Consider the following 13,617-nt stretch of genomic DNA (forward strand, 5'->3'; position numbering starts at 1 on the left):
CATCCGAAGCTGGAAGGTTGGCTCTCGAGACGGCTCAGTCACGGGGTCGGAGGAGGGTAGAGGAGGGATCAGCAGAGATGGAAGGAGACTTGACCTGGGGCGGTGAGCACACAGTACAGTGTGCAGGTGATGTGCTGTGGAACTCTGCACGTGAAACCTGCGTAATGTTATTAACCAGTGTCACCCTGATACATTTAATGAAAAGGGAAAAAGATGGCTCACATAGTGTGGCTCATCAGCTTGGAGTTGAGCCAGGGCTGTAGGCTGGGGGCCTTTGTTCTTCTCCCCTGGCCTCTCCAGGGCTGCTTGAGTTTCTTAACAAGCAGTTGACCAGCTTCCAAGTGCAAGTGTATGTCAGTATGGAAGTGTAACCATCTTTCTGCCTAGTTTACACTTGGGACGTCTGTGCATCTTGTGCTCCAGTGAGAACGTTCTCATGAAGCCGTGAGGACCATTCTTTACTCAAGGTGGCTGTTGGTCAGCAGATGCACCCACACCTCCCCGGCATTCGTGGGGACTTGCATCCGCGACCTCCGTTTCACTTTGCCCGCGTGTCAGAAACCTGGAGTGCAAGGAGAACCAGGGCTCGCTCTGCACACGGTTGCCCCCCCGCCCCCCCCCCAGTTCAAGTCGTACTTTGTGTCCTTTCTCCCAGACGTTTTTCATTTGGCCTTTGTGACATTAGATTTGGATGAAAACGGTAGATAATCTGGAAGGAAAAGGGCAATTGCAAAAGGTCAAGCTGCAGCCTTTGGATGAAAAAGAAGGAAGGGACATGTTTTCCTTGTTTGAAGTGACAAACTGTATGGACTTACATAAATTTTAGGCCTCCCTTGTGCCCAGTAATTTAGGTCGCATTTAGCATCAGCTGGATGGACTAGTCATTTCCTCCTTCCTGTGAGTCCCTCAAGTGTTACCTCGGATCCGTGTCATACTTCGTTCCCCAAACAAAGCAAAGCATAACTGTGTCACACCCGGCAGATGACGGGGCGCTGATTCATGTCCTCCTGAGGTCTTACTCAGACGAGCAGGGGTGTTTGCATCTGCTCGTAGAGGGACACTTTGGGGACAGAGACTTCTTTTTCAGCCAGGGAGTAGACTGGCTGAGTTGCGGAGTGAGTCAGCAGGCAACAGGCTATGTATATGAAAGGTATCATCGTATTTCCTGTTGCAGAAGCAGAGGCCAATTAGTGTTATCATTATAACATTATTGAGTTTGTCTGTGATCTCGATAACCATTAATTAACTGTTTTGACTGAAAATATTGTTGACTGCAGATGATCCTAGTGGCTTAGTCAAAATATTTTCATATTCTTGGATTAAATGACTCAGATGTTATACAACTGTATTTTTGGTTTTTAATTAATTTTAATCAAACAATACTGTATGTGAGTAAAATAAAACTCAGCCAGCATAAAAAGATTACATTGGAAAATAGTCCCCTCTCCAGACCTCTTACGCCTGCCTCCCAGTGGCAGACACATTTAACTCCTTTAAGCTCTTTCTTTGTTATTTTACCCCATCTCTCTAATATCTCGATATCTCATGCCAGTATTGTCTCAGTATTAATTTTAGACATATAATATTTTCATTTTGGAATTGGTTATTTTTCATCAAGAAGAGTAGTTGAATGTAGTAAACACGTTTTCAGTGAAACGGGACTAGGGAGATGCTTCCTTAACGGGACGTGTGTGTGTGAGAAGTCAGCCTCAGCCTCGCGCCTCAGCAGTCAGCGTCGTGTTCGCCGGGTGATACTGCTAAAGTCAGGACACGACAGAGATGTCCACTGTCACCAATGCTGTTTACACTGTACCGAAGCTGCTGGCCAAGCAACTGGGCAAAAGAGAAAACCTGGAAGTGTAAAAAGAGTAAAATCATCACATTTGTAAGTGTTATACATAGAAAATCAAAGAGAACTAACCTATAAACTACAAATGGCAAGAAAGTTCAAAAAGGATGTCCATGGCGTTTGTGGTCTAATTCATGGAGTACGTATTTATTGCATGTTCTGTGGGTCAGGCTCTTTTCCAGGTGCTGAGAATCTAGTAGTGAACAAAATGGCAAAAATTTCTGTTTTTGTGAAGTAGTTTCTAATTCTAGCAACAATCAGTAATTATAAAAAGATATAGAAGATGTTCTGTAATATCTTACAAATATGGAATACTTAGATATATTCATTAAGAAATACATAGCATTAATGTAACTATACAGTGAGGAAGACTCCCTATAAGATATTAAAATATGTCTTTAATAATAAAAAATATATTTCTACTGTGTAAAAAGGTAGGCTAATTGAACAGAATTGAAAGTCTTGTTATAGACCTAGATACTTATCTGCATTAACATGTGGTGAGGGTCGCATCTCAGATCAGAGGTGAAATGGTGTGTGGGAAAAATGAAATTAGATCATACCCGTCATGGTATCCCAGGAAGAATTCCAAATGGATCAAACACCAAAGTGTAAAAAAAAATTAAACTTACAGTGGAATGACACATTGGAGAATTCCTTTGCAGTTTCAGTGAGGATAAATGAAGCATTTCTAATGAAGTCAAAATCTAGAAAAGCGTGGAAGAAAATTTCGATAAATTCAGTACACAAAAGAGTGCACGAGAGGAAAAGTCTGAAGAAACTCAGAGGAGAAATGTGCACTGGGGAGAAAAGATCGGCAACTCCTGCAGTAGGCAGAGGGGCAGTCTTCCCAATGCGCAGAGTGATCCTGACACTGGGAGAAAGAGCACAGCTGGGGGGAACGGGGTGGGGGGGTGTTTCACAAAGACAAAAGATACTATGTATGTGAAAAGGTGGGCTCTCTGAGGACACAGAAAATGCAAATAATAACGTCAGTATTGCTTTTCCTGTGTGAGGTTGACAGAAAGTACAAGTATGTGACAGTAGTCTTACTGGAGCCTGAAGCTACAAGGGGACTGAGCGCTCGCACCTGAGGCTCAGGGGAATGTGAATCAATCAGTTCAGCTGCGACAAAAGGCCATGTCATACCTCTGTCGAGACTTCAAATGCATGTGTTCCACACCTAGAATTCTAACCTAAGACATCATCACATATGTGAAAATGACATGCACCGAGTTGTTCCCGTCAATCTTATTTATAAAAGGAAAAGATTGGGGAAAATTCAAATGTTCATCAACAGCTGATTAGTTAAATTATGTCACAATCATAAAATAGAATACTGAGAAGAATGGCGAGGCTTTTTCTGTTTTGATATGACTCCAAGATTTATTGTAAGTGAAGAAAGAGATGAGGAGATCGATGTGCACATCATAACATTTGTATGAGAATTAATATACTTGTATTTGCTTGCGTACACATGAAGGAAACTCTGAAAGGATAAGGCAGAAACTAATCAATCGCTACTTCAGGCAGTGCAGAGGCTGGATGAATGGGAAACAGGTATGAGAGGGAAATATTTCGGACACATGCTTTTTTATATTTTTTACTTTCAACAAAATGTTTTACCAATCCAAAAGAACTAAATAAATGGAATTAAATAAAAACAAAACTAGAAAGTAGTACATATATTTTGAAACTTTGAATTGCATTCTTTGTAAGCATGGCAAAGAGAAAAATCACAATGGAAATTACAAAATATTTGAAACAGAAAGTTAAAGTCCTACATAACAGAATTTGAGGATTTATAGTCACTTTCTTCTCTGTAATTCAGGTTTACGTTGCTGTTCTTTTCTTGAATCCTGAGTTAGAAAAGGCTTAACTCATTTAAAAAATTTTTTTTACATATTTCTGTTTAAGATTAGAGAGTTTCAACATTAGAAAATTTATTTAATATACCTGATACTTTTAGCAATTTGAGAGGTTCTACTGAAAGTCTAAAGCAGAGATTATTCTTAATGGTGAAACGTTGGGAACATTTCTGTTACAAGTGGAAGCAAAGTGAGAACGATTCTTTAAAGAAAATCTTGATCACATTGGCAACAAAGCTGTAAAGCACCTAAGACTGCAGATAATACAGCATGTGGAAGCTCTCTGTGGAAAAGGTCAATGTTCTTGAAGGACATAAAAGAAGATCCATAAGTATAATGTATACAGGGATGGGAAGAGTCATCTTATAGAGATCTCAGTTCTTGTCACATTAGTCTACAAAAATCATTGTGATTCCCCTCAGAACCCCAGTGCGTGTCATGAAACACACTGGGCTAACCCTAACACCTGTCGGAAGAGCCATGGCCATTTACACACATGGTCTTCTGGCCCGGAGGAGACGCCAGCTCTCACAGTGGAGCCAGCGCTCTTGGTCCAGGTGCAAGCACAGAGAGAGAGGGTGACCGTCCTCCTCTGGTTGTGGGGGGCAGTTCCAGTTTATGCCTGCTGTCCTGGGAATTATTAATGGGCTCTCTTTCATTCTGAAAACCGCTCAGTAGAATTGCACAGGAAGTCCTGAGACAAACCCACTTCATTGATGACGCGTGTGGTATTGTAAGTCAGGGAGAAAGGATGCCATTCATTAAATGGCATCAGCACAGAAGGGAGTATCATTGGCCTTTATCTCACACTATACACAAAATTAATCCCACGTACATTGAAGACTGGAAGTGAAAAGGAAAATTTTAAAACTTAGAAAATAAAATACAGGACACTGTCCTTATGGCTGCTGGAAGCAGAACGCAAGGGAGGTTTCTGAAGACAGAGAGCACAAGTTGTGAGAGCAGAGCGGGGGCTGACAGGCGCGTGAGGGGTGGGGGACAGGGTGGTGGAAGGGGACGGACTTGGAGTTGTGAGATGAATGAGTGCGAGGAGCTGATGTACAACAGGGAGTCTGTAGTTGGCAGTGTGTCTTGTGTCACTGAAATTCGCTAAGAGGGAAGAACTTGTGTTCTCAAAAAAACAGAAAAATATGTGAGTTGACGGAGTATTAATTCTTTCATTGTGTATACGTAAATTAAATCATGTACACTTTAAATATATCAGTTAGTCAATAAAGCTGAAAAAAGTGGGAAAAGGATAACAAAATATAAATTATAAGACTACATAACCAATGAAGACTACATTAGTATTAAATAGTTTTTTATGAATGAGAAAGACAGTATAAACAATGAGAAAAACAAGTCCAAGTGCAAGACGAGATTTGTAACAAACAGAATTCTGGGTTAACCAAAATCAAAAAACGTACAATACATACAGATTGTGAAAAAAATGGGAAGATATTAACTGTCTTTTTACAGAACAGGAATCTGAGATGAACACTAATAATATAAAGAAGATTCTCAGGCTCACTAGTGATCCTGCCAGCGAGGTGGGAACGCACATCTCCCTGTGGGGGCGGGAGAAACGTTCACTTGTGGGCACCGGGAGACACTTGACAAATGCTCATCTCGGCATTCTGTATAGGTGCAACATAACAATCTAAACTTGTTTGGAAGCAATCTAAATTCCATGAGCCAGGAAACTGAGAAATAAATTTGATGTATGAAAGTATTCCATATAGAAATTAAAATGAATGAACTAGAGTAAATGTATCAACATGGATAAATTTTAGACATAATATTAGAGTAAAATCAAGTTGCAAAACACTTCACGTGGTTTGGTATCAGTTATAAAGTTTAAGGACATTCAGAAAAATACGTAGTCTTGTGGTTGCATCTATACATGCTAATAATAAAATATATGCATGGAGAGTGGTCTGGGTTTGGCCCCATGGGTCATAATTTGCCAACCCATGAGGTATGACACACAGAAATTACTGCAGTAATTAAGGGAGTACTATTATTATCCCCATATTACAGGTGGGAAAATTGAGGTTTAGAGACCTTAAGTGGCATCATTCAGGTTAAAGTAAAATAACCTTTCCATACTCTTATTAACCACATGTTGATAGACTTTTTTTTTAACATATGAAGTGCTTATAGAGGATTTTTTTTCTTCTTCTAAAAGTAGAATGAAGTGTGAGGGCCTAATCTCACAGTTTTTCACAACTGTAGTCTTTAGAGTATGTTTAGAAATTCTGCATTGCTGAGTCTTCTTTACAAGATGATTTTATGTATGATTTTTCTCAAGGTTTGCAACACGTTTCATTGTTCCAGTGGAGAAACACATACAAAAACTGGTATGGTTTAGTGTGTATTAGTTAGATTTGGATATCTTACAAGACATTGACTTAACATCAATAGATAGCTTTATATAACACAGAACATTACTAAGCTTTATATAACACAGAACATTATTAAGCAGTTGTTTTCCAAAATCAGCTTTATAAAGCAGTGTCTTTGTTTTGTCATGACTTGCAGTAATTGAGGATTTATGTATCTACATTGACAGAGTCTAGGAAGTATATTTTTCCCTGTTCAATTTCATGGGCTAGATACAGATTAGTGTGCTTTGTAGGTATCAAGTAGCTGGCTCTTCTCTGTGTGCAGAAAGCAGGGACTACCAGGACTGTGGTAGGTGTTGGAGTGTGTGCAGATTCAAAGGTGGGATGGTAAGGTTATTTATTTGACTTTTTATCCAAGAGGAGATTGAAATGACCTGCATTTTAGAAAGTTTTAATATGAACCGGAGTCAGGATTTAAATCAATAAGGTTGTCAAATAGAGATTCCTATAGTATTAATTTTAAAGGAAGTTAAGATTTTTAGGTAGAGGTTATCTTACCAAGTATCTGATTATGTCTGTCCTTTTAAACTAAAAATGGAATGTATTTTTTTCAGAGACATCAAACCTGACAATATATTGATGGATATGAATGGACATATTCGGTTAGCAGATTTTGGATCTTGTCTGAAACTGATGGAAGATGGAACCGTAAGTAAAGATAAATTTTAAATTATTTTACCAACAGCCTTTTTCTTTTGGCTACTTCTTTATCTGTCTAGAAACCATTTATTTATATTATCCATCCATCCATCAATCATTTTGTGCTTCACCTTCTTCCACAAAGGCATTTAGGTACACTTATTTTAACACGTCTTGTCTACAAGTCATGCCATTTCAACTGCTCATGTTAAAGATCTGAGAGTGGTACAGTATGCCTTTTATGAGACCTTTCTTCATTGTTTGGCTGAACTGTTTGTTGTACTTGAGATATTTTTTTCATTTCCAGATGGATAAAGAAAATAAATCTACATAGAAAAAGAAAATGTGACTTCTTTGCTTTCATTTTTTGTTTTTTATATATTTTACCCTAGTTGTCTGATTTTCCTGAGGGACTGTGTTCATAAAATGAATGCTTTTTATCAGGAAGTCATCTACGTTGATTTAGTTTCATGTTACCATTTGCTTTAGTTGTTCTAACTCTAGGCCTCTCGGTTGTTTCCTTTCGCTTACTTAAAAGTTTATATGCCCCATTTTTATTCTCTAGTTTGTTTTGGTTTTTGTTTTTACTTCAGTTTCTTGGCTGTATAGCAGAAGTCCAAATACATGTCATTTTAATTGGCAGAAATGTTTTTAGAGATTAGTAAAATACATTCTAAAGACAACAAAAATGTCATGTTATCCTGGACTAGTAATTTGACTTTGGAAAATTTATCCTAAGGAGGTAACTTTTTAAAAGATCATATGACTTCTGTCTCTGGCCATGATGCAGGGAGTAATTGTTACCAAATTGTCCTCTTACTGTACACAGCAATGAAAGGGACACAGTATTTGAGATGACTGTTTCAGGCAGTGGACAGCAGGCAGCACAAGACTGTTATTTCTGAGAGACTTTGTGATGTATGCCAAACAAGGTCCCAGAATTGGGACAGTGGGCTGTTTCTGATGCGGAGAGCTAGAGTTAGAGCGGAGCAGAGTAGTTCTGCAGAGCTCAGGAGGAGGAGGTCCGAGTTGAGTTGCTGAGGCACCTGGAACTTGCGGGGCTTGATGTGGGAGGGGAGGGAGTGGTGTAACCCTGTTTAGTAGCCTAATTCCAAGTCTTAAGATCCATAGAGTTTGAAAGTGGTTCTCCAGTAAAGGGACTTGAATCATAGACTTACTGTGAATCTGTGCTTGAAGAGTATAGCCATAATCCAACCCATGTGCAAGGAGATAAGTAATTTTATTTATTTGCTTGAGCAAGAATTAATATTCCAGAGGAAGATAACAGAATTCATACTTTCTACAAAGTCTTACTGACAATGACGAGCATTTAATCAGAGATCACTAGACCAAACAAAAATGGAGGATAGAGTATGGATTGTGATAGAGTTAAAAAACAAAAGTTGTCAGTAGAAACTGAGGTAGCACAGATGTTGGAGTTAGCAGACAGACTTAATGAAACTATCATAAATATGCTTTAAAAATCAAAGGAAAATACAGTCTTAAAGATTACACAGATAAGGAATTTCAGCAGAAAAATCAAATGGACCTTTTAGAACTTGAATAGTACACTGATAGAAATAAAGAATTCACAAGAGGAGGTTAGCTGAATTAGAGATGAGAGAAGAAAGAGCCGGTGAATTCAGAGACAGGTCAATAAAGATTATCCGTTCTGAAGAATGGAGAAGATTGAGGCAAAATAAAACCAGGCTCAGGGACCCCTGTGCCTGGAACCCTGGGAAAAATGACTCAGTGTGGCCGAGAGGAAGGCATCGCTCAGCCCCGTGAGCGATTGGGAGTGAGGTGGGAGCAGAGGACATGTGCACAGTTGGTGGCTCACACTCGCCGAGTGTGATGAAGAACACACATCCAAGGATTTGGCATATTCCAAGCTTGTAAAAGGAAGCACACCTAGGCACATCACAATTAAATTGCTGAAAATTAAATATTAAAAAAAAATTGAAAGCAGCCAGAAGAAAAAACACATTACATACCCCAGAAAAATGGTTAAGAATGACCAGTGACCTCTCATCCGAAGTCATGGAATGATATCTTTAAAGTGCTGAAGAAAAATCTGTAAACCAAGACTTCTGTATCAAGCAAAAATACTCGTCAAAAGTTAAGGTTCATTAAAGACACTTGGTGATAAACGAAAGATGAGGGATTAACCTCCAGAAGGCTTGGATGCTAGAAAATGTCTTTCAGGCCAAAGGAAATGATGCCCTTTGGGGTCTTAGATCTGTAGGGTAAAGAATATTACATAGGGTAAGTGGATGAAGAAAAAAAGACTGTATTACCTTTCTTCTTAAATTTACATAAAAAGCAACTGCTAAAAGCAAAAATAACAACATTGTAATGGTTCATGACATGGAGAAGTAAAAGATAAGACAGCAGCCCCACAAACAGTGCCCGATGGGTACGTGGAATTGCCCTGCTGCCAGATGACCCCTCTTGTGTGGGACGTGGATCGGGCCAGAGGAGGGAGGTACATGCTCTTTATTGGGTTAGCGGATTTTCTATTTCTGATTCCTGAGGGCCTGTTGTTAGGGTTGTTACTGTTGTAATCAAATGATTTCCCTGCATCTACTGGTAAGTGACAGATTGTCCAAGTTAAATCACTCCTGCTTTGGATCAGCATAACTTTATCTTGGCGTGTTGATATATGTGAACACATTGCTAGATTGACTCTGCTAAAATTTTATATTAGATTGTTATCTGAGATTAATCATATTTGATACTGCAGTATAATCTTCTTCTAAAATTGTTCCTCAGTGATTTTTATTTTTAGGTTATTTTCGCTTTCTAAAATGTGCAGGGGAGCCGTATCTCCTCCCTGTCCCTACTTTTGGCTCTAGAACAGTTTATATAACAACAGAGGTTTCTGTTTCTTACATTATTGGCACAACTCACTTTTAAGTCACCTTTCCTTGGTGAGGTTTTGTTTTCTCTTGTTTTATTTTGTTTGTTTTCCAGGTAGATTTATACTGTTCATTCAGATTTTTTAATGTTAGATTTAAGTAATGTTAGATTTGTTCTTGGGTACATTGTGGACTTTTTTGCATGTGTTGGGGGGAGCTATTATAAATTAACTTTTTAAAATTTGCAGTTTGATAGCCTGTTGCTGTTTTTAATGGTTATAGGTCTCTTAGGTTTTCTGTTTCTTCCTGAGTCAGTTTGGGGAAGCCGTATTTTCTTCTGTGAACATTGCCTGTTGTCGATGAGTTGTCAGTTTTGTTGGTCAGAAGTTGTTCAGGTTATGCTCCTAGTTTAAAATCTGTCACATGTATAGTTTTGTCCTCTTTTCACTCCTAATGTTGTTTGTGCTTTTCTTTTCCTTCATAATTTTGATACAGGGCATTTTACTATTTTTGAGTTCTAAGTAGTTTCCAAATTTAGTTAGAACCCTGCTGTGGACCATTAATTATTTAGCTGCATGACTTTTAATTTCCAAAATATTGTATTTGCTTATTTGGTTATTTCTAGTTTTATTTTAATGGGGAATGGGTCTATTTGAGACCAGTGTTCTGGCATTTATCAAGATTTGCTCTTTAATTTTGTAACAGCCTAGTTTTTATAAGTATTACATATTTGTTGAAAAGAATACATTTTTCTAACTTTTGGGTGCAGGTTTCTGTATATGTCTATAAGATTAAAGTTGTTAACTTGTTCAAATTTTTAATATTCTTATGAGTTTTATTTTTTCTGATGTATATTTTATTTTAAAATCCTTACTATAATATTAAATTATTAATTTTACCTATAATCATCAATATTTTTATAACTCTTGTAGCTGTGTTACATATTATTCAGAATTGCTATTCTGGGGTGTGTTTTTATATGATTAACAATTTTTTAAAACCTTAATAATGATTAGCCCTTAGAATCTCTTTGACAGATATTAATATAGCTTCCTTAACCTGACTTCGTTTAACATCTGCTGGTATATCGTTTCTGTCCCTTTTCTTTTAACATTTCAGTGTCCTCATGTTTGGGTGCATCCTTTACTGCTGACAGTTGTAAAATACGTTCACTTTGGTTTTATGGGTCATGCAGTGGGACAGTGCTGCCTTTTAATAGGTTTATTTAGTCCACTTATGAACTTCATGTTGTTGATGTGTTCGGACATATTCTAGTATTCTGTCTTGTGCTGTTTGTTGCAGGTTTTGCTTGACGTTTATATGCTTGTTTTTCTTTTTTCCTTCTTTTCTGCCTTCTGTTGGCTTGGTCAAGTTTAGTTTTACTTTTTTTGTTGTTGTTACTCCTTTGGAAATGATGCATTCTATGTCAAATATTTCAATGTTTATCTTAATTTTTTTCACATTTATAGTTTACCTGAAATCTAGAGTTGATCAGTTTTTCTACCATATTCCTAATCAAAACAAGAATCTTAGTGTATTTTACACCATACACAAAAATTCACTCACAATGGATCAAAGATCTAAATGTAAGAGCTGAAACTATAAAACTCTTGAAAGAAAACACAGGGGGAAGCTTTTGACGTTGGATTTGGCCATGACACCACACAACAGGTGGCAAAAGAAACAGTAAGTGAACTGGGCAGCATCACCATGAAAACTTCTGTGCATCCAGGTCACAGTCCTCTTAGGGAGAAGGTGACCTGCGGGGTGGGAAAAAATAGCTGCACATCATATGTCTGGTAAGAGTGTTATATCCAGAATATGTAAATAATTCCTCAGCTCAATAATAAATAAATCAAAGTGAGCCAAGGATTTGAATAGATGTTTCTCCTAAGAAGGTATACAGATGACCAACAAGCACATGAAAAGATGTTCAGCATCACTGATCATCACGGAAATGCAAATCAAAACCACCATGAGATCCTACCTCACACCCATTAGGATGGCCACTCTAAAGAAGAAGAAAAAGGAACAAGTGTTGAGAAAGATGTAGACAAATTGGCACCCTTGTTCACTGTTGATGGGAATGTAAAATTCTGTAGCCTCTTTGGAAGCATTACAGCACTTCTTAAAAAAATTAAAAATAGAATGACCACATGATCCAAGAATTTCACATCTGAGTGTGTACACCACAAAACTGAAAGCAAGGACTTGGAAGGATGTTTGGACACCCGTGTTCAGTAGCAGCATGATTTACGGTAGCCAGGGGACATAAGCAAGTCAGGTGCCCATTAACAGATAAATGGGTAAATAAAATGTATGTGCATACATTGGGTATTACTCAGCCTTAAAAGGAAGGAAATTCTTAGATGCTACATCATGGATAAACCTTAAAAACATTATGCTGAGGGGAATAAACCAGACATAAAAGGACAAATACTGTATGATTTCCTTATATGAGCTCCCTGGAGAGGTCACATTCAGTGAAAGTGCAGTGGTGGCTGCCAGGGCCCCGGAGGAGGGGATAAGGGAGTTGTTGTTTAGTGGCGACAGTCTCAGTTCTGCAAGATGAAGAGAGGTCCAGAGATGGATGTGGTGAGAGTCACACAACAGTGTAAATAAATGTACTTGACGTCCCTGAACTTGACACTGAGACTTGGTTATGGTGGTAAAATTTGTTATGAGTATTTTACCACCATTAAAAATAATTAAGTAAATGAGATAAATATTTAAAAAAAAAGAAACTTAGACCACTTTAACCCTAATGCTCCCTTAGTAATATGTTGCTGTATCTAGTGTTTTGGTTTCACCTTCCTTTCCAGTGTTCAGCTAGTTCCTCCTCCTCTGCCACCTCCTTTTCCTTCTGTCCCTCCTCCTCTTCCTACTGCTCATCATCCTCTTCCCTCTCTTCTTTGTCGTTACTGATGTCTTTGTTTACAGTTGCATGTAGTATGGATTACATTTCTTACTTTATGAACTGTGTTCTTTAGTGCTTCTGTTGACCTGAAGGGACTACGTGCAGTAGTTCACTCAGTCCTTGTGGGCGAATGTCTTTACTTAGCCCTCCTACCTGTATCGTAATTAGGCAGGTAGGGAATATAACTTTGGTAATTATTTTGTCTGGTTACTTTGAAGAAATAATTCCATTTTCTTCTGACTGCTGTTGGCATTAATAATTGCGCTGTCAGTCTCATGGCTTTCTTGCTTGGTAATCTCTTTAACATTCTTAATCTCTTTGCTTTTGGTACTCTGTAGTTTTTAACTACAATGTGCATAGAAGTGTATCTGGTTTTATTGATCTTTTCATATTTTTTATGTATTACGTGTTTTATTTCAGTGACTAGGTTTTTTTTTTAAACTTCTGGGACTTCTATTTGATTTGATTTTTTCATCTCTTTGTTCTTATGCCTTTAATTTTTTTAAATGTCTAATAAATGTAAACATTTCATGAATTGGAACTGTTCATTGTTCGGAGTCTAATTGCACTGTTTGTTTGGACTTCTGGCTTTTGCTCATGATGGAATGTTTCCTCGTGTAGTTGATACTAGGGGACTGTGCGCTCACCTTTGATGGGCTGCATGTGTGGGAGTTCCATGTGGCCAGGTGTGAGCATGTGTGCCCAGAGCAGCTTTGAACTTGATGCCAGGCTTTCTGGGGCACCTAACCGGGGCCAATATTTTTGCCAGTTTCTTGGCTTGAGAACTTCTGGGCCACAGAAGTTCTGTGAATTAAAACCCCAGATGGTGGGACTGCGTGACCTAAAGTTAGGGATTTGTGGAGGAGGGAGTTTTCTTTACATGTCAGCTGCAGATTAGGGTGGACAAAGTGTCTGATCTTTCTCTGCTGAGTAGCAGCGCCTGGAAATCCAGCTTTTTATTTACAGAATACCGTCTAGGGTAACTGTTAGGGTAAACGTTATATGGGGCAACCTCTCACTTCAAACCTCACATGAGCTCAGGGCCTTTCCTTCTCCTCATGTTAAAATCCAAGAACCTAGA

General features: G+C 38.3%; 1 protein-coding gene across 8 annotated transcripts in view; it reads left to right on the forward strand.

The window, feature by feature from the left end:
* The window catches only part of CDC42BPA (CDC42 binding protein kinase alpha), a 177,713-nt gene that overhangs the window by 64,258 nt on the left and 99,838 nt on the right, over positions 1 to 13,617 (forward strand). For all 8 annotated transcript variants that reach the window (XM_045817269.1, XM_045817254.1, XM_045817277.1 and 5 more), the window contains one exon: positions 6,677 to 6,770. In XM_045817269.1, coding sequence (XP_045673225.1) covers positions 6,677 to 6,770 — 94 coding nt within the window. The remainder of the gene's footprint in view (positions 1 to 6,676; positions 6,771 to 13,617) is intronic.

This window comes from Phyllostomus hastatus, unplaced genomic scaffold, assembly GCF_019186645.2.
Source record: "Phyllostomus hastatus isolate PE091 unplaced genomic scaffold, TTU_PhHast_1.1 phas_contig_148, whole genome shotgun sequence".
Classification (NCBI taxonomy): domain Eukaryota; kingdom Metazoa; phylum Chordata; class Mammalia; order Chiroptera; family Phyllostomidae; genus Phyllostomus; species Phyllostomus hastatus.